We start from the raw sequence: 20,122 nt of genomic DNA on the forward strand, positions 1-20,122 counted from the left end.
AGCTGAGCACTACTTAGTGACGTATTCACCGGTTTGACTCTGAAGATTTGGCGGATACCTCGTCTAGTAGCCATCCCGAGTCATACGGTTGCGCTCGGGCTGCTCGTCAGGCGTACCTTCATCGCCACGCCGAAATTTGCACGCGTCTCCCAACCTTCGGCTGATTCTATGCCATGACAGCTGCCTCTTCGCTGGCTTATCTCACAATGGAGGCTACTATGGCTGAGGACAAAATGGAAATGGCGTCTCCCTATCAGGGACACGTCGACGATTTCGACATCGATATCGACATCATGGAAGACCAGGCTTCAACAACAGATAAGGACATGATGATAGCGGATGACTTTCCAGAGCCATCAAACGCAGTGGACCATGACCTGGAGGGCGCTCGCGATGCAGATATGACCGACGATATAGCGGAGCGGACGATGGATGAAGCGGAAGACGCTTTCGCTGAAGAAGGATACAACATCGAAATGCAGTACGGGTCCGACCGGGATTACGAAGCAGAGATGTTAGAAGACGACTACGACGAAGATATCGATGCTCCGGTCACAGATGTCGACGTCCAACCTTCATCTGAACAACTTAGCAAACCAACGGAACAGGACCAAGGTCTAATTGACATCATCACCGCTGTAGACGGACAAAGGGAACCACGCAAGGAAATTCACGAGGAGCATCAAGAGCATCCTGAGGAGCAAACTCAAGAAGAGCCTCAAGGACAACCTCAAGGACAACCTCAAGGACAACCCCAAGGAGAGCCACAAGCAGAGCCCCAAGCAGAGCCTCAAGGCGAGCCTCAAGAGGTATTTGAAGCGGAGCATCATGCCGAACAGGAAGCTGAGGTTCTCCCGGGGCACCATGCTGAGACTCGTCCAGAATCGGAGCATCTTCAAGAGCCTGCGGCAGATTATCTTGAAGAAGGAGAGGTTGAGGAAGGCTATGTTGGCGCTAATGAAGCAGAACATGAGACTGCAGATCCCACAAAACCCGAGGAGCAAGGCGACAATGCTACACAACCGGCGCAGTCCCAAGTACAAGAAAGCCATTTCGACGAGACTGACTTCTCTACAAGTAAGGCTGAAGGAGAAACACAGGAAGAAGAGGAGTTTGAAAATATAGAACGGCAGCATGAAGAAGGTGAACGCCAAGAGGGCGGAACGATCGAGACCAAGGGTATGGAAAAGCCAGACAACGATGCCGCAGCTGGTCAAGATACTCAGCAACCGGTTGAGCAAATAGTGGAGGTGACAGAACATGAAGCTCTGTACTCAGTTAAGGTATATTACCAGGAAACTGAGATATCTCTTTTTCCTCCTAGGGAGGGCGATTCCTCAGAGACATTTTTCCTGGAAGATGAAAGTCTTGCATATGGTTCTTTCGCAAAACTTCTTGAAGCATGTCGAGATGTCCTCAGAGAGCATGTTAGTGATAGGGAGGTGCTCGTTATGGACGTTGATGCCTTGAATCTTCAGCTTGCAGAGGTTTGTTTGGCCTGCCCTTCTTACTGCACAAATGCTAACCTATGGACCAATCAGGACTGTATGCATATGGACAATATCACGCTATCTCAAGTAGTTGACCTCTATTTGCGCTTATGCCACAATGAGGGCATTGATGAGCCGGAGCCTCTTTATCTCTCACTTAGCACACGACTGACACTTTCTGCGGAGCTTTCTGATCTTCTCGCAGCAGCCAACGAAGGAAAGGGCCTTACTGATATTCATGTCTGGGATAGTTACGCAGAGGCTGAAGCTGTCTCCGCGGAACTATATGAGGACCTTGGCGAGGTACCTTACTCTGACTTGCCGCAAGAAGAAGACTACCCTAAACCTGATGATGACAAACAAGTTGGTACAGGGCTTCTTCAAGAAGTCTCTGGTCATCAACAGGATCATAAAGAGCATCATGGTGAAGAGAGTATTGAAAATAATTCTCGGGCGGAAGTTGAAATTCCAGCTAATGGTCGCGAAGTCGATGCATTTAGAGAAGGCCTCGCTGATCAGGCCGGCGAAGCTAAGTTTGAGCTTGAGACTGGAGGTCATGCAGCTATCTCTCAAAACACGGAAGAAGCATCATTTCATTCTGAGGAGCAAAGCGAATCAAGTGCCACGGTTACCCAGCTACCACCGACTGAGAGTGTGGATGAGCAGCAGGCAGGTGGCGGGTCCACTAGTGTTACAGACCATCAGCTTGATGAGACTCAATATGAGTATAACGACATCGATGGTACGGAACTTGAAGGCATCGACTCGTTGAACGAAGTTGACCAATTTGAACCTGGTGAAATCGTCGAAGCAGCTCCTGTCGGTTCTTACGAAGCTACCTCCGACCTTGATGCACAAGGTACTCATCAGGAACAGATTTCCAGTGTACAAGAAGATTCTCACTCTTCTGATAAGAAGTCCATTGCAGCCTCCCAAGATCATGTGGATGTTAATGGCGCGGCATTGCATGATGGCGATGATGATGATGATGATGATGCTGCTGCTGCTGCTGCTGCTGCTCCTCCCCCCGAAGGTACAGAAGTTGTTGAGTTGGACGAGAGTTTCGAAGACGAAACGAACAACCTATCTTATCCGACTATGAATTCAGCAGATGATTCCCTGGGTGTTGCGGATAATTTGCCAAGCGCAGGTCCCAAGAACGATGCCGAAGAAGTCGCCCATGCAGATGAGTTCGAAGATCTCGGAAATCTCGATAATGAAGCCGAGCAAAGTCCGCTTTTGACCGCCAGCCATGACAACGAGGATGGCTTGGATTTCGATGATGATTATCTCGATTTGGAGTTTCATGAAGATGCAGACGCAATCGCGAATGAAGCTCTTACCAAAGCCCACATTCATCCCTCCACTAAACGACACCGTGAACCGGAAGACGAAGTTGAGTTGATTGAGACGCCCTCGCCTGACGCCAAACGATCCCGATCCTCATAGAACCCTCACTTTCCCACTTAGATGATCGCCATATCTCTGAATATCTCTTATCGACCCCATTCACCGAGCGCTTCGTCGCCGATTCTGGGCTTTCCCCATCTTTACAATCTAACCGCTCCAGCGAGCTGTGCTGATCTTAGGCTCCATATCTGTTGTACGGATAGGAGGTAGCCAGCGAGCTTCGCCAAAAACTAGCCCTTCATGCTGCTAGAAAACCTACGAGTTCAGACCAAACGGCTTCTCGTGATATCACTCGATCAGGTACGTATCTCTCAAGATGTCACTTCGTCTTTTCTCTCTCCCTCTTTGCAAGGAGTATATCTCCAAGTATGCTACCGCTCGGGTTATCCCTGGCCCGGGCTGTAAAACCAGGTTTGTATTTGTTTTCACCCTTGTCTTTCTTCGTCGCTCATGGTTTCTGCGATACCACCTGGGTCGACAATCTGTCTGGCGTCTGGGGTTACATCTTTCTCCTTCCATTGTGTGTGGCAACCGGTGTTGTGCTGTAATACCCCTTCTAGATAAGCTTCAACGCTCGCGTGATGGCCTAATGACCTTGCGCATTTCCCCGGGTGGATCTTAAAAGAAGCTGGTACTATCTGAAATGGAGGCTCATCTATGCTTCTTGCGTTCTTATCCTTAGCGAGGAATTGAGGCCAAACTTTTTCAGTTGTGTTAACTACACTTATTTCCTTTGACTGTCGAACTCAAATTCACCTTGAACCTCTGTTACTAGTAGGAGCCAGGTTGACTTGGCTCGTAGGAGATTGTCTCCTACTTCCTTCGAACCCTGGGAATCATCGTTCCATTAAATTGTCCAACAATTGTAGCACGTGCACTAAAGGTAAGTGTAATTGGATCTGGCCAGCTTCTGGTTACGGTGTCATTGTTCTGTGTCTAATCTAAAGGGATGACTGCGATACGGGTGTGCAACAGGGAATATCCGTACCATAATAGCACGCCACTTTGGGGCCAGAAAAGTGAATATCAGTGGTACGTAGGTAGAGCATGAAATTACGGCGCTTCAACTGAGAATTTCGACTATTCTTAGGCACCCTTTGTTTCAAGACGCTGATCAAGTACTGAAACCAGCCTCAACAAGGGGGTCCAGGCTGTGGCTGGCAGTCCTTGATTGGGTCAGGGTGAAATGGAATGGCCACCGTTGCCCTTCCGCACTCTGGGTTCGTTTCCTTCACATTCCAACCTAGGCTTGTGAGCGGGTACATACAGTACGTAGCGAACATTGGCCCCGGCCTGCTGCCTATATAATGTATGTACAGTACATCTTGGTCGATGAGCATAGTAAATCTGTGTATTTATACTCCTGCATAAGACAGTATGGACTGTACCTGTACTAGGTACAGTACAGGATATACTCAATATGACCGATTACTACAATCCATTTGTTCGATGTGTACCTAGCATTATTACATTCAATGTCTTCGCAGTAAGGTTTATTTCATTTGGGGGACGGCTTATGTAAGGTCTATCTTTGGTGGGAGGGCGTCATCACCACCAATGGAAGTACTCCGTAGTACCCCGTTCCTACTGTATGAATGCTCTGGCAACCGAGGACACACGGCTGCATCTCCGATCTTCAGACCACCAACATCAATTTCTCTCAAACACCTTTTTTGAGTCTGCTTTCTACCCATCCCCCTACAGCTCCCACCATAATACCACTCTAGAGCCTACTTTGTGCTTCTGGAGTAGACTACCGTGGAAAATTAGATTAGGGGACTCGTTGTCGCCAGTCACTCGCTTGCACCTACGTACTGTACTCACTAGTAACGCGCGTCCAGATCCGGCCCGGATCCGTTTGAAGGGGAAAAACCCCACCGCACGAGCGCAGGCAGGCAGCCAGCCAGCCAGCCTCTAGGATCACCAAACAACCAGCTCTCTTCTCCGACCGATCGCAGGAGTTCTCGACCCCAAAAAGAGCCATCGGTCGCATCCCCAAGACTGCAGCATCTTACTGTGGTTTAGCTTACTCACTCCTTTCTGTTGGCCACTGGTTGTGGTTTCTTTCTCCTTCATTTTGACTTCCATTCTTTGCGCTCTTGTTGTGCTTCTCAAATCTTGTCGGTCATTGTTGGCGCACTCCGAATGCTTGGCTGAGGTAGCCGTCCACCGAGCCCGACCCAGCATCCACTTCAGGCTCCCCCATTGTGCATTCACTCCTCCATTCATTTTCAACTCGGCATCATACATCCGCCGACAACCTCAAAAGTATAGGAACAAGCACTGGCTTTCACATTTCGAGGGAGCAACCAGCTCCTCGGCTATTGTCAATATGATCTCCGATAAGTATGATCTCCTCACGTTACTGAAGGCCTGGTGGCCACTGTCTGAGACAGTCTTCTGATCGGGTGGTGTATGCAGATACGTTGGCCTTATTCTGGCCATTCTGTCAACAATGGCAATCGGTACGAGCGGTCACCCATGCGATTTAAGCGGCTGAGACTAACAAACGCCTAGGTACGAGTTTCGTCATCACGAAGAAGGTTCGTCTGCCACCATGAAGTTGTCCACCAGCAATCCCACTTCCGTCCGCGCGTCGTCCACGGTCTTGCCCAGGATAATCGGCTAATTGATCGCCGTAGGGTCTAATGCAAGCTTCGGAAAGACACGGGTTTGAAGGAGAAGGCTTCTCGTACTTGAAAAGTCCCATTTGGTGGGGTGGGGTCATTACTTGTGAGCGACACTGTCATCATGATGCTGGTCTTGCGAAGAGAAGAGCTGACTGAAGTCGACAGTGGCCATGGGAGAAATCGCCAACTTTGCGGCTTATGCTTTTGCGCCTGCCATCCTGGTTACGCCTTTGGGTGCGCTGAGTGTCCTAATCGGGTACGGTTTGATGTCATGAATCGCGGTTTTTCTATTTCTGAGACTAACATTATGCAGTGCCGTCCTTGGTTCCTACTTCCTTAAGGAAAGACTAGGCGTTCTAGGCAAACTGGGTTGTGCCATGTGCCTGCTTGGCTCAGTGGTAATTGTTCTCCATGCCCCCCCAGACAAACCTGTGGAAAGAATCGATGAGATCTTGAGCTATGCGCTGCAACCAGGTATGTGTCAATATAAGATCGATCTAAGCTAGTTCTGGCTGACGCAGGTTGTCGCTCAAAGGATTTCTCGTTTACTGCCTCGCTGTCGCGATTTTCTCTACCGTCATGATTTACCGAGTTGCGCCCGTCTACGGCAAGAAGAATCCATTGATTTACATCTCGATTTGTTCCACCGTCGGCTCGGTTTCGGTCATGTCTGTCAAGGCATTTGGCATCGCGGTGAAGCTGACCTTAGGGGGAAATAATCAATTTACTCAAGCATCGACATACGTCTTTATGATTGTCACCGGCTTCTGTATTTTGACCCAGATGAATTACTTCAACAAAGCACTTAATCAGTTCTCCACGTCGATGTAAGTGACACTCACCATGTCTATAGCCCTTAGGGCATGCGCTAACAACGACTACTTGTAGTGTCAATCCGCTATACTACGTCACGTTTACAACCGCTACGCTATGCGCTTCATTCATTCTCTTCAAGGGTTTCAACACCAGCGATGCCGTGAACACAATTTCCCTGCTCTGCGGCTTCCTGACTATCTTTGCCGGCGTTTACCTCCTGAACCTTTCTCGACATGACCCAGATGGGCGACAGATGCTGAATTACAAGCTTGACGATGAAGGCGTTCCCACAGATGGAATTGCTGGCTTTCAAACGCGACGGTCCATGCAGTCTCGGCGCAGTAACGAGCCGCATCGCCGGAGTTCTTCGAGCTTCGCATATATGAACGGGAATGGAGACCGCGAAGGGCTGATCCGCGCGTATGACGTCGAGAACCAGGCTTTTGGCTTATCAGAATTGGATGAAGAAAGACACGGAGAGCCAGGTCCTACTTATGCACGAAACGAGGAGCTCAGTCGTACCTCGGAGCGACCAAATAAGCATGACACGCTATAGTATGATACGATGCTTACACCTGATCATTTCCCTTCATCTTTTTCTCTTTGGCTCCACCCTTTCAAGATTCTCCTCCTTGCTTTCTGCCCTCTATTTATGACCAGGACTATTCATTTACGCTTTTATCTTCTTCTCACTCACGTTATTTCCCTCGGTTTGCTATACCTCCCCCGCGCCCGAGGCGCGCCTTCTCCACCTCCCCTGCTCCTGAATGGTCGCGGCTGTTTTTGGATGCTTTGTACTTTTACCTGATTCCCTACGCGAAGACGACGCGAAGAAGATGCGAAGATGAGGAGCAATAGATCCTCCGAATGACTTGTATGTGGAATGGGACTGTTATCTGTTTTTGTTGTTTCCATCATCTGCCATGGTATGAACCGCAGGCGCGAATACCTGCAATCACACAGACCCGGAATTGTATATAGAGTCTAAGAATACGGGTGATTTTCTTCAATAGACCATGTGAAATGCGGAGAGTCATTATTTGCAGTAAATTAACTCGTATAAACTCTCGTACTTCTTAATCATTGATTTATTTTTTCTTGGTGCATTTGTTGTTGAGGCCTAGTTGGGAGGAGTGCCGGCTAGAAAGTGTGACGTAGGGGTTGTTTTTTCCCCCTTCCAGCGGGAGTGGCTGGTGGTGGGGAAATGACCATCGATGATGTCGCGCTGTGGGATTTAAGCTCCATATTGGGTACAGACAGACATCCCACCACCAGGCTCCAGCACCTCCAACCAGGAAAGCTCTTACTGGCCGTGTGGTGGGTGCGCTGTCTATAGATTGTGAAGCTGCATATCTACTTTTGATGCTCTTTCTTGCCTCATCGCGATTATCCATTCCCTAAGTTTCTCTTTGCGAAACTTGCAGAAGAGAGAGAGAAAAAAAAAAGTGGGCAATATGCCTGGATTGCTTCGGAAGCTGATCGTGGTCGCGGCCGCTGATGGACTTGTCCTTCACTCCACAGGCAATAGCTTGCGACATACTGGAAATAACGAGCCGTCTGCTATTCGCATCGATTATAAGACTAACCAAATAACATTACTTCCTGGCTCGGCGTCTGCACTTGACGATACAAGGGACTCCGGTATAGAGATTCACGGTCTCGTCGGTATGTGCTGATTATCGCGATCTAGCCAAGACTCTAGAATGGACTGTGGATCATTCTGTTTCATATTATCATGTGTACCTTGCGCGCGCATGCTCCTTCTTCTCTCCTTGTGTTCTAGTTGATATTCTGGCCCATGCATAGGGATCATTCACTGATGGCTGTATTCTGCGACTCAAGGGCTTCTATCCGTTGCATCGTATTCATTCCTCATCTCTATCACTCAACGGCAGCAAGTGGCGCAGATCCAAGGCAAACCGATCTATACCATCACCAATGTCGCCATAATCCCAACTTCATCTCAGGCGGATGCGAGTCGTGCAATCTCACAGGCCAAGGAGAGTCTGCTGCAGGGCGAGGACAGCCATACTGAAACTGCTTCCGAGGATTCCAACACGATATCCGACACCGAGACTGAGGGAGGCGATACTGAAGTCGGCACTGCGCCGGCGTCTCCAGAACAGGAGGTCTCCTATTCCCGGACACGCAGCGTTGGCAGCATTGCGGAAGATGTGATCGGAAAGAAGGTTCGCTTCGGACGGTTCGCGGCGAACTGGCTCTCCAGGAAGACACTGGGCCTGCCCGGACTCGGCACAGTCAACCAGGAATCTACCGAAGCGCCCATGGGCGATGTCAGGGAAAGCACGGCAGAGTCTTCCCCGACCATCGCCAAGGTGAACGAGGACCGCGAGGCAACCCCAGTGCCTCGAGGTGGTGGTGATGATGCTTCGTCGAAAAGTCTCGCAGAGCCGTTCGGTTCGGATCCTACAGTCGAGTTGCTGCCCAAGCTGCTGCGTTACATGGAGATGATTTTCTCGTCGCGCAATTTCTTCTTTGCCTACGACTACGACCTTACCAGGAACCTGAGTGTGCAGGAGCCCTCGCTGGCCACCCACCTCCCACTTCACCGATTGGTCGATGATATGGTGAGTACGCGGTCTTTGAAGCTATGAAGCACATTTAGTGGCTGACCGACCATGTCCAGTATTTCTGGAATCGAAATCTGCTTGCGCCCTTCATCACGGCCGACGCTCACAGTTTTGCTCTGCCATTGATGCAAGGATTCGTAGGTCAACGAGAATTCACGGTCGGGGCAACTCCGAAGCCTTCATCAGCAGAATCAGATAAACCAGACGAGCAACCGGTCGATGGCCGGATTCTGGGCGACAAACAGGAGGCGGATACCGTCAAGACCGATGAGGAGAAGCGCGATTTTCTCGTAACTCTGATTTCTCGACGGTCGGTGAAGCGTCCAGGCTTGCGATATCTCCGCCGTGGCGTGGATGACAATGGTAATACCGCCAACTTTGTTGAAACCGAACAGATTCTCTCAACGTCTGACTGGAACCCGACACGCAATATCTACTCGTTCCTGCAAGTGCGAGGCTCGATCCCGCTATATTTCTCCCAGTCCCCGTATGCATTCAAGCCAATCCCCGTGCTGCATCATTCCACGGAGACGAACCAGCTCGCCTTTGACAGGCATTTCCGAAATCTCAGTCGGAGATACGGCAACGTCCAAGCGGTATCCCTCATAGATAAACAAGCTGGTGAACTGAAGCTCGGGGAGCAGTACGAGAAATTCGCTCAGTCCTTGAATGAATCAGGCGGCATTGATGGTGCGCCACTCAAGATGGAGTGGTTTGACTTCCATAATGAATGCCGAGGGATGAAGTTTGAGAAAGTAAGCCGACTGGTCGACCGGCTGGAATCTACGTTGGGCGAATTTGGCGATACAATGGTGCAAAATGGTACTGTTCTCCAGCGCCAATCTGGGATCATGCGCACTAATTGCATGGACTGTCTCGATCGCACGGGTGTTGCGCAATGTGCTTTTGGCCAGTGGGCTCTAGAGCGGGAGTTGAAGCAGGAAGGGATAGACCTCGACTTAAGACGCGATTCCTCTACACACTGGTTCAATACCCTCTGGGCGGACAACGGCGACGCGATTTCGAAACAGTACTCCTCCACTGCTGCCCTGAAAGGAGACTACACCCGTACTCGAAAGCGGAACTATCGAGGAGCGTTGAACGACTTCGGGCTGACCCTGTCTCGATACTACAACAACATTGTGAACGATTATTTCTCACAGGCCTGTATTGATTACCTGCTGGGTAACGTCACGACTGAGGTTTTCCAGGAGTTTGCACTTGAGATGCAGACAACCGATCCAGGCATCTCCGTGCAGAAGCTTCGGCAGAATGCCATTGACACCAGCTGCAAGATCGTCATCAGCGACCAATCCGAAGAGTTTCTCGGAGGCTGGACACTGCTGACTCCCCGACAGCCGAACACGCTCCGGACCATGCCATTTGAAGAGGCCGTCCTTCTCCTCACGGACGTTGCTCTGTATAGCTGCCGTTTCGACTGGAACACGGACAAGGTGTTGTCCTACGAGCGGATTGATTTATGCTCGGTGACCAGAATCAATTATGGAGCATATGTAACCTCTATCTTAACGGAGGCTCAGACTGACGAGCGCAGCAATGTCGGGTTGGTGGTGGAATATCGCGAAGGCGACAAGAACGCATTGAGGGTCAATACACGGTCTCTCCAGAGCCAGGTGCCCTCCACGAGTCTCGACAGTAATGCGCGCCCGAGCAGTGAGTGGAGCATGTACTCGTGGTTCAAAGGCGCCCCGCACGCGGCCACCCGCCTGGTTGCATTTAAAGCCCTTCCACAAGTCATGGGGACTAGCAGTGTCAGCCCTTCGGATTGGGTTCGAAGCATCTGCGAGGAAATCGAGCGGGCCGTGACGGCAAGTGACCGGCACGGCCCCCCCGAGGATGGTAAACAGCGATCCCTGATTGATTCCTCGGACATTATCTCGTTGGAGGAGGCGAAGAAACGCACTGGATACCTGGAACATCTGGTGTATGACATTAAGAAACTGGTCTGGGCATGAGGGAAGCATTTCGTTTCGGTCTATCTCGAAGCAAGCGAGCGGACTTAGATTGAATCCTGCGATCATTTGGTGTTGACGATAGGAGGAAGTTATACATCTCAGGCACTGCGGGTATATGATTTCTGTTTGGCAGCAAGAGTTCAGCTCAGGTCCTTCGAACACTCCAGCCCGGCTCATGATGAGATTTTGCTCATGATGGTCCGAAATGGCTCAAGTTCATAGCATTGTATGTATCTCCCTGACCAAGCAAAGAGACGCACGAGGGTTGATCTGTCGCCTAAATTAAGCGGGCGTCAATGCATGTGCTGAGGATGCACGTGCGCACACATTTCCACCATCCAACCATGGAAAATTAGTAGTATATGTACCAGAAGAGAGCGACTCATGTAGTGTCCATGACGCCGCGATGCCTCATTATGTTAAAAGTCAGTGCCGTGTTCACTTATCACTATCTCCGATGAAGCTGAAGGGGAAATCCATGCGAGACATCGATATCAGAGAGCCATAGCCATGCCAGAGATAAGATACCGGCTATTACTGTATTGTACCGTGTCCGCTCAGGCAATCAAGTTCAGCTGCAGTGGGAGCAGTGACAATACAGACAGAATAGTACATTACAGTACCTACGGGGCCCCTCGAAAAAAGAACGGTTTGGTAATTGTAGCCTCCTGGTGAATTGAGCCTATTGTTTGTCCTACGGTTGATTTTATGGTCCTTTGTTGCATATACCTGGTGTGGTGTATGGCCTGGGTTCAGCAATCTATAATCTCCATTCGCCCCACGGTCGCCGCTTGTTATCTTTGTACTGTACTGTACTTTACGTAGTTGGGTTATTGCTACATGCCACAAGACATCCGGTCTGATTCCCTTGAATGATGATCCTATAATCTAACCCTTCAATTATTGTATTCTTGCTATGAGTAGTAAGCGGGAAAGAAAGAGCCAAAAGATGGACAAAGCAAGGATGGAGTAGTTACAGTAGTTAGTGGGAGAGGAAGATGCAGTGGGAGATAAGTTAACTAATGAGAGGGTTGCCGCTTTTTTTTTTCCCAGCCAGACGGCGGGGTTTCCTTCCCTTTGGGCGAAACCACACTGCAGACAGACCAGACAGACCAGACTTAATCCTCCCTCACTCTTACTACCACCGCTGTTACTGCTGCTGCTGCTGCTGCTGCTGCTGTTGCTACTATTACTATTACTGCTACTCCTACTACTCCTCCTACTACTCTCTCCCTCCCGTCTCTCCCTCTCCCTCTCTCCCCGTCCTTCCCTCTCCCACTCCCGCATTTACTTCTTTCTGCCTCTTGCGCCTCTCCTCCCTCCCTCCCCCCCTCCCTCCTCCCCTCCCCTTTTTTTTCATCATGGAGTGGCAACCGCAGGATGAGCCATTGGGCCAGTTGGCCTGCTGTCTCAGGGATTCTTTGAACGGTTTCGATCGCTCGGCTCAAAAACAGGCCGAACAGGTGTGTGCTTGATTCCCCCCTCCCCCTCCCACTCTCGCATCTGCGAATTTCTGTCTGCCCGCCTCAACTGTGTTTCTTCCCTTTACCTATACTGTCCCTGAGACCTTGCCCTTATGTCAGCACTTATCCTATGTTATCACCCCATCTCAAGAAAGAAACCTTCTGAGCTGGTCTGCTACCGTTGAAAAAAAAAAAAAATCAAAATGACTGACTGGAGCTCTCTTTCGATCTTTTTCTTTCATCTGATAGATGCTAGTACAAGCAACTTCCTCTCCAGACTATGTCAACTATATTACCTACCTCTTCTGCACTGCACAGCCCCCTTCGCATCTCGGTATGAACGAGGAAACCTACAACCTGGTCCGTTTCGCCGCAGCCGTGAACCTCAAGACCAAGATCCGCGTCGCCTACGCCACAATTCCTCAGACCTCTCTCACCTATATTCGATCAGCGACTCTGACCAGTCTACGCGACAACAATTTACAAGTCCGGAACTTCGCCGGTACGATCATCACAGAGTTGGTTCAACAAGCTGGATTGTTGGCATGGCCGGATGTCCTGAACGAGCTGCTGGCGCTGGTCGAGAATTCTGGAAACGTACCGAGCTTCGCTCAGGAGGCAGCCATGTCCGCTCTCGCCAAGGTCTGCGAAGATAATCGCAAGATCTTGGATCGCGATTACCAAGGACAGTGTCCGCTCGACGTAATTATCCCGAAGCTGCTCGAGTTCACCTCCAACCAGAGCGCCAAGGTCCGTTCGATGGCCCTCCGCACAATCCACGTCTTCCTTCCCCACCGACCCAAGGCGCTTGTCGCCTCCCTGGATTTGTTCCTGTCGCAGCTGTTCCAATTGGCCAATGATTCGAGCACAGATGTCCGCCGGACGGTGTGTCAGACCTTCGCCCAACTCGTGGATTTCGCCCCGGAGAAATTGGTTCCGCACATGGAAGGGCTGGTCAACTATATCATCATGCAACAGAGCAACCAGGAGGATCCGGAGCTTGCCCTCGATGCAGCGGAGTTCTGGCTGGTTGCGGGTGAACAAGTGAAGCTGCAGCAACCACTAGCCCCGCATATGTCCCGGATCGTGCCCGTCTTGCTGCGGAGTATGGTTTATGATGAAGACGAGGCCAACCGCTTGGCGGCAGAGGGCGAGGATGCGGAGGAAGAAGATCGCGATCAAGATCTTAGACCTCAGTTTGCGAAGTCGAAAGGCGCTCGTCTGGATACTTCTAAGCCGGACCAGACCAACGGCAATCCCGCTCCTGAGGACGATGACGATGAGCTGAGCGAGGGTGAGATCGAGGATTCGGAGTTCGGAGACGACCCCGAGGATGAGTGGACCCTCCGCAAGTGCTCCGCGGCGGCTTTGGACGTGTTTTCCAACGTCTACCATGACCCGATCTTCGAAATCATCCTGCCCTATCTGATGGAAACCCTTCGTCATGAACAGTGGACACAGCGCGAAGCTGCTGTTCTGACTTTGGGGGCCGTTGCTGATGGTTGCATGAATGCGGTCACGCCCCATCTCCCGGAGCTCGTTCCTTATCTGATCTCGTGCCTCAATGATTCTCAGCCTGTCGTTCGCCAGATCACTTGCTGGTGCTTGGGACGGTATTCCGAGTGGGCTTCCCACCTGGCCGACCCTGCGGAAAGGGCCCGCTACTTTGAGCCCATGATGGACGGTATCCTGCGTCGCATGCTGGATGGGAACAAGAAGGTTCAAGAGGCAGCTGCATCGGCTTTTGCAAGCCTTGAGGAGAAGTCCGATGCCAACTTGATCCCTTACTGCGAGCCCATCCTTCAGCAGTTCGTTCAGTGTTTCGGAAAATACAAGGACCGGAACATGTACATCCTGTACGATTGTGTGCAGACCCTGGCGGAGTGCGTCATGGGTGAGTTGGCGCAACCTCAGCTGGTGAACATCTTGATGCCTGCTCTTATCGACCGCTATAACAAGATCGCCGACCAGTCTCGGGAGCTTTTCCCTCTGCTTGAGTGCCTTGGGTATATTGCCGCCGCTTACGGAGATGCGTTCGCCCCATTTGCGCAGCCTCTTTTCCAGCGCTGCATCAAGATCATCTATGAGAACCTGCAGGAGTATATGGCCTCAGTCAGCAACCAGGGTGTCGAGGAGCCTGACAAGGATTTCTTGGTTACTAGCTTGGACCTCCTGAGCGCAATCATCCAGGCGATCGATCCGCAAAAGAGCGGCGAACTGGTGGCCAACTCCCAGCCGCGGTTCTTCGATCTTCTCTGCTTCTGTATGGAGGACCCGAATTATGAGGTCCGTCAGTCGTCGTACGCCCTGCTGGGTGATTGTGCCATCAACATCTACCCCCAACTCGAACCCTTCATTCCTCAGATCATGCCAACTCTGATCCAGCAACTTGATCTGGATACGATCCGAGATGACGATCGGCACACGGGATTCAGTGTGCTCAACAACGCCTGCTGGTCTTGCGGAGAGATCGCGGTCAACGAGAAGGCGGCTTTGTCGCCGTACGTCGAGAAGCTGTACCAGAGGCTCTACATCATCATCAACAACGAAGAGATTATTGATTCTGTGAACGAGAACGCTGCGATGGCGCTGGGTCGGTTGGGAATCTGCTGCTCGGATCAACTTGCGCCTCGTCTGAACGAGTACGCCGGCGTCTTCTTGAAGTCGATGAACAAGATCGAATTCACCCGCGAGAAGGCGTCAGCGTTCCTGGGCTTCAACCAAGTAGTCATGAAGAACCCGCAAGCCATGGAGTCATTCCTGGGCGATTTCTTCCAGGCCATTGCGGCCTTCCCCAGCAAGTCTTTGAACCAGGATGACTACCGGGACATTCAAACATCTTTCCAGCAGGTATGTATTTGAGATTTCAGTTCGGTCCGGGATTGCGCTAACTGGGATGTAGGTTCTGCAAGGCTACAAAAATATGATACCCAACTTCGATACCTTCCTGTCGCAACTTCCGGCCCACGTTGCCCAGAGACTTCGTTCTGTATATCAGATTTAGATCTATAATTTCTCATGTTAATGTCCCATTTGAAAGCTTCAAAATATCACATGGCGAAAGGCGTATAAAATTTTCATTCTCCTGAATTTCTTCTTTGCTGTTCCGTCCCTTCCTGTTCCAAGTTCAGAAGCCAGGAACTTGAGTGGCTAGTTGTTTTCATGCCGAGGGCCAGGAAGCACTCGCAGTTGATCTGTCTCTGATGTCCGGCATATGTGGATGAGGATGTCGAGCGATTTAGTCCTACGGCCACTGTGTGACTCCGTGACGATTCCGAGGATTTATGAGGGAGTGGTAGGGTGACCTGAATGAGTCACCATGGTCGGGATGTGATGCGATGCATGCTGGTCTGCTTACACCTATGTGATCATGATGAGAGGGGGATTGCATATGATGGACTTGTCACCGAGTCTGAAGTTCTTGAGTCTTATACCTAGCCTTACATAGATTCTATTCTAGTTTAGAAAAGTACATGATGCACAGGGTACTTCCTTTTGTCTATGGATACTTGGACATGTGGTCGTGGTGCGCCTCCAGTTTGTCTCGTTGGTCCGGTGTGTCTGGCTTGAGGAATGACACAGACACACTTTTTATCCATGATGATAGCCATGGTATTCCATCTCGACCAAAGTAGAACGATATGGTTTTCGGTCGCTGAGTGGAATGAACGGTGTCTCGATCCTCTCGGATTCATGCCTCATACACCACCCGTGCTAGAAAAAGGGGATCTCTCCCAGAGAACTGAAGTATCATCCTCCTGAAATTTGATTTCCCCTCGATCATGGGTGGTAACGTAGCGGATGTCGGAGCGACAAACGACAGATTCAAATAAATGGCTCTAGAAAGAAGAAAGTCTCTCTTTCTCCAGCGAGGAAAGAATTGGGGGGTGGCCTATTACAGGCCAGGCATCAGTGTCTGTAACTATGTACCGTACTGTAGTACCCCGGTGACATGTCACGGGTACTGCAACTCAGTGTGCAGATCAGGCAGGAAGACTCGCCGAACCCAGCCAACCAACCAGATCCGAGCCAACCTCTGATCTTCTTCTGCATCGTTTACAGTATCTACCTAGTAGCTAAATTAGCCTTCCTTCTCAGTCGTTTGAACCGCTGCTAAATTCCTGCTTCCTGCTTCCTGCTTCCTGCAACCCTAAACTACTAGTCTACCTCCTGTCACTTTCTTCTGCCTCGCGTAAGTAATCTCGATTGATTAGCTCGGCAAATCAAGATTCCTAGTACATCAATCTACGGGGTGGGACTGTTATAGTCAGGTAACTAAGACATAGGAGTGAGATATGCACCATACCATGTGGATATGGCATAGACATATCTCGACCAGAAGAAAAACCCCACTTCGTCAACGACGGAAGTAAGCGTCTGATTAGTGGTCTCGGGAGAAGGATTCATCTCCCCAGCGGTGGTGTCAGTTCAGTTTAGTCTACTTCGAGGTGAGTGAGATTTTGGCGGCCCCCGTTCGATACTACTTCTAAGCCTACCTAACTAAGTAGTCAGATCATGTTGTGTTGTGTTGCGATCGGCAAGAAGCCAAGCTTCCCCCCCCCCCCAAATTCGCCACGTGCTGGCTGGCTGACATGCCCATGCTTGCATTTCCCAAAGGGGAAGAGAAGGAGAATGCCAGACTACCGGAAAGTCAGGCCCCGTCGAGGCCGTTCATGCATGCAGAGGTTCTGGCCTAGTGGGTTTTTCAACCTACTGACAGGGTCAGGCTGGACTATCTAGTTCGAGTGAATTTTCTTTTGGGGGGGGGTTCAATCAATCTATTTCGGCGAGTTCGGAGGATCTCTGATCGACGGGTGATTCCTTTTGCTATGGGTTCCAGCCTTGCTGGATGGATGGATGGATGGATGGAAGTGTGAAACGGCGAGCCGTTTCATCCTTTGCTAGATTTGCATCATAATCATCAAGTAAATAGTGTTCATCATTATCATTGGAAAACTCAATCATGTAGTGAGTAAGTATTGTAGTAAGTGGTTGGTTGGTGGCTTGGTTCATATCATCGTCATCACCATCACACGTGTGGTGGTATAAGTTTGTAGCTCAATCAACATCGACAAGAGAAACACATGATTTCCACAAATCCAATCCTGTGGCCAAATCCCTTGCCTCCATTGTACCCGGATTATAACACAGCCCCTAACGCCGAGGGTATATCGCCAATGGATCATCCCATCCCATTCCGCCCTAGCCCTTCTGCAGGCTAGTAAGTTTCGCTCCGCTCTCTCAGTTGCAATCCATGCTGCACAGCTCATACCCTGGTGTAGGCATGAGAGAGAAACCAAAATCTCAATCTCTAGCATAGCATGAGAATGCAGAATAACGATGGGAAGAGTAAAAAAGATAAAAAAAGAAAAGTTTCATGTCCGCTTTATCCAGCCTTTCGCTCCCATAACCAAATCCCGATTTATGCCGTGTTTTTGTTCCGTAGCACCCGAAGAGAAAAAAAAAAAAAAAAAAAAAGAAATGCGCACGCCCTGAAGACGCGTAGTATCATTCAGGTGCAGACACTACCATTCCATCCTGCTTCTGGAACATGGTAGGCCCCAAACACGGGATGGGGTTCTTCGTAGAACTGCATGTTCAGCCCCACCGATCCATCCACACGTGGCAGCTCCCCGCAGACCACATCATTCATATATGGCGGCGGGAAGAGAGGCGAGTGCTGCAAGGACCCGGTGTGACTGTAATCTGACAAGTCTTCGCGTGGTTCGGAGAGTAACCCGGGCGACGGAGGGTAGAGAGCCTGGGAGGAAGGAGGAACTGTCACATAGGATCCGGTGACATCGAATTGAGGACTGGCGATCGTCACGGCGGGAGGCGACTGAAGGGGCGGAGTGTAGGGGGCGTAGGTGGCGGAGGCTGAGGACGGAGAAGAAGAGGAGGCGAGGCGGTAGTCGTGCGCATTGTGATAGGGGCTGGGAGGGGCAGGCGAGTAGTGATCGATCGAGGTGCGGGGAGACCATTGTAGACGGCTTTTGTATTTCGCAACAATGTGACGAGGAAGGTCCATGAACGATAGCGCAAGCTGAACCTCGGGGTTAAACGGATCCGTGGCGCTTCGAGAGACGATGAGCCGGTAGATCTCCTCAATCGGGCCCAGAGACAGTGGACCCAGATAGGCCCCTCCCAAATCGGGGAACAAGCTGTCCAGAACGACTCCGACGCCAAAGAATTGCGCCAGGATGGAAAGAGAACCGACATCGGCGTCTTCGGGCCGCAGCATGGCCGGTGGAAGCCAGAATAGCCACCGGCGGAGCGGTTGCATCCGCTCAAAAGCCTGTTCGGGTGTCTGAGAGAGAAGGTCTCGCTGGAAGTGTCGTACAAATTCGAGGAGTTCGCCAATCCGACGATAGTGATCGTGGTTGTGCGAAGTCCTCTTCTGGATTGCCTGCAGTGCGATCATGACTTGGTCGAGGCTAGCCAGATCCTCGTCCTGGAACTGGTAGCCAGACATGACTGGCGTGTTGGTGCAGCCCAAGTATCTCTGATTTTCCAGATACATGGCCAGCTCTGACTCATGTTTCCAACTGGGATGCATCGAGTTCAAGACCTTTTCTAACTGTTAGCTTCTCGGTTCGTTACAACAGATCAGGTGACATACTGTAGTCAGACCCTGCTGCAATGAGGCCCAACTCTGCCACTCCGAAGCCTGCCAGGACAGGAGAATGGAGGAAGCAAGGATCGCATCACAGTTGTCTTGGGAGAATGTGCCGATCGCCTTGTGGAGTCTTTGGATGGCGATCCCTCGATGGTGATATGCCAGCTGTTTGGTTTCTTGATTGCGAGTGATCCATGCCAGGTGGGAAGCTGCCATGGTCAAGATGGAGCTCATGACGAAGTCATTGGAGAGGGCAATGGTGAGGAAGCTAGCACGCAGAGACTGTGAGCCAAATGCTTGCGGTATAATATTGCGATTGCAAAGACACTTACGTTGGCATCTTCTGAGCCCAAATGGTGCAGTCACCGAGCCCACGACGGTGGAGATCGATAGAAAGGCCGATGATGTGGTGGACCAGCCGCAGGTCGGTCCGTGATAGCTTACTCCAGCTATTGCGAGGGAAGTGCATCAACTCGGGGAACGGAGGCACGCCCGTGACGTGCCAGTTCTTGATCTCTGCCTCGATCTCCGCGGACATGAGGAGGTCGGGAACGTTGCGGATCGAGGAAGCCTCCTCGTGCACCGCCGCGACATCCATATAGTCACAGCGACAGTTGTGCTTGGTGCAGTTGCGGCTACTTCGGGGTTAGCAGTCGACATATCAGAAACAGAGTGATATGTACCATTGAGGAAAGGTCTCATCGCAGCGAATGTGACGTCTCTTGCATGTCTTGCAACCAAAACGAGACTTGGTGTGGCTCTTGCGAGGCGGACCACCACCGGGACCAGCCATGTTGTCCGACTACTCAGGGTATCTTCAAACACGATGTGTGCCCCAAAGCAACAGGCACAGAGCACAGGAAGATTGTCGTAGAAGGTGGGTTTGGATGGTGACGAGCGAGCGTGGGGGACAGGAGGAAGATCTGGAGGAGATAAACGAAAGATGATGGTGGATGATGAAGAGGGTCAGGATGCGGAGATGGCCCAGTCGCGGGATAGTATGTTCTAATATATCCAAGGGAAATAATGGGCGCCCACGATAGGTCGAAGTAATGCAGAGTCCAAAAATAACCTCGAGCCGCAGCCCCAGGCGAAGATGAACAGACAAAATACACGTGGGAAATACGAGA

The 20,122-nt window shown here is 50.8% G+C and overlaps 6 protein-coding genes across 6 annotated transcripts; 4 read left to right on the top strand and 2 right to left on the bottom strand.

The window, feature by feature from the left end:
* Positions 1-64: 64 nt before the first annotated feature.
* BO86DRAFT_170025 (uncharacterized protein) lies at positions 65-3,078 on the top strand. The gene is made up of 2 exons (XM_025666495.1): positions 65-1,487; positions 1,542-3,078. The coding sequence occupies exons 1-2, from the start codon at positions 174-176 to the stop codon at positions 2,937-2,939; spliced, it is 2,712 nt and encodes a 903-aa protein (XP_025524956.1). The 5' UTR covers positions 65-173; the 3' UTR covers positions 2,940-3,078.
* A 1,947-nt stretch (positions 3,079-5,025) lies between these two features.
* Positions 5,026-6,971, top strand: BO86DRAFT_170351 (DUF803 domain membrane protein). The gene is made up of 8 exons (XM_025666496.1): positions 5,026-5,246; positions 5,322-5,365; positions 5,418-5,443; positions 5,543-5,633; positions 5,696-5,786; positions 5,844-6,004; positions 6,066-6,357; positions 6,419-6,971. Exons 1-8 carry the CDS (start codon positions 5,233-5,235, stop codon positions 6,900-6,902), a joined length of 1,203 nt encoding a protein of 400 aa, XP_025524957.1. The 5' UTR covers positions 5,026-5,232; the 3' UTR covers positions 6,903-6,971.
* An 829-nt stretch (positions 6,972-7,800) lies between these two features.
* Positions 7,801-11,094, top strand: BO86DRAFT_437345 (SacI domain protein; the record flags this gene model as incomplete). Its single annotated transcript, XM_025676056.1, has 3 exons — positions 7,801-8,011; positions 8,189-8,934; positions 8,994-11,094. 3 exons carry the CDS (start codon positions 7,801-7,803, stop codon positions 10,911-10,913), a joined length of 2,877 nt encoding a protein of 958 aa, XP_025524958.1. The 3' UTR covers positions 10,914-11,094.
* Positions 11,095-12,712: 1,618 nt separating this feature from the next.
* BO86DRAFT_402252 (putative importin beta-2 subunit) lies at positions 12,713-15,380 on the top strand (the record flags this gene model as incomplete). Its single annotated transcript, XM_025673843.1, has 2 exons — positions 12,713-15,226; positions 15,279-15,380. The coding sequence occupies 2 exons, from the start codon at positions 12,713-12,715 to the stop codon at positions 15,378-15,380; spliced, it is 2,616 nt and encodes an 871-aa protein (XP_025524959.1).
* Positions 15,381-17,277: 1,897 nt separating this feature from the next.
* BO86DRAFT_170455 (uncharacterized protein) lies at positions 17,278-17,791 on the bottom strand. The gene has a single exon (XM_025666498.1). It carries the CDS (start codon positions 17,692-17,694, stop codon positions 17,386-17,388), a length of 309 nt encoding a protein of 102 aa, XP_025524960.1. The 5' UTR covers positions 17,695-17,791; the 3' UTR covers positions 17,278-17,385.
* BO86DRAFT_170454 (putative C6 transcription factor RosA-like) lies at positions 17,792-19,962 on the bottom strand. The gene is made up of 4 exons (XM_025666497.1): positions 19,676-19,962; positions 19,325-19,627; positions 18,996-19,260; positions 17,792-18,944 (listed from the first exon to the last, which is right to left on the bottom strand). The coding sequence occupies exons 1-4, from the start codon at positions 19,783-19,785 to the stop codon at positions 17,889-17,891; spliced, it is 1,734 nt and encodes a 577-aa protein (XP_025524961.1). The 5' UTR covers positions 19,786-19,962; the 3' UTR covers positions 17,792-17,888.
* Between the last annotated feature and the right edge of the window lie 160 nt (positions 19,963-20,122).

This window comes from Aspergillus japonicus (assembly GCF_003184785.1).
Source record: "Aspergillus japonicus CBS 114.51 unplaced genomic scaffold BO86scaffold_50, whole genome shotgun sequence".
Classification (NCBI taxonomy): Eukaryota; Fungi; Ascomycota; class Eurotiomycetes; order Eurotiales; family Aspergillaceae; genus Aspergillus; species Aspergillus japonicus.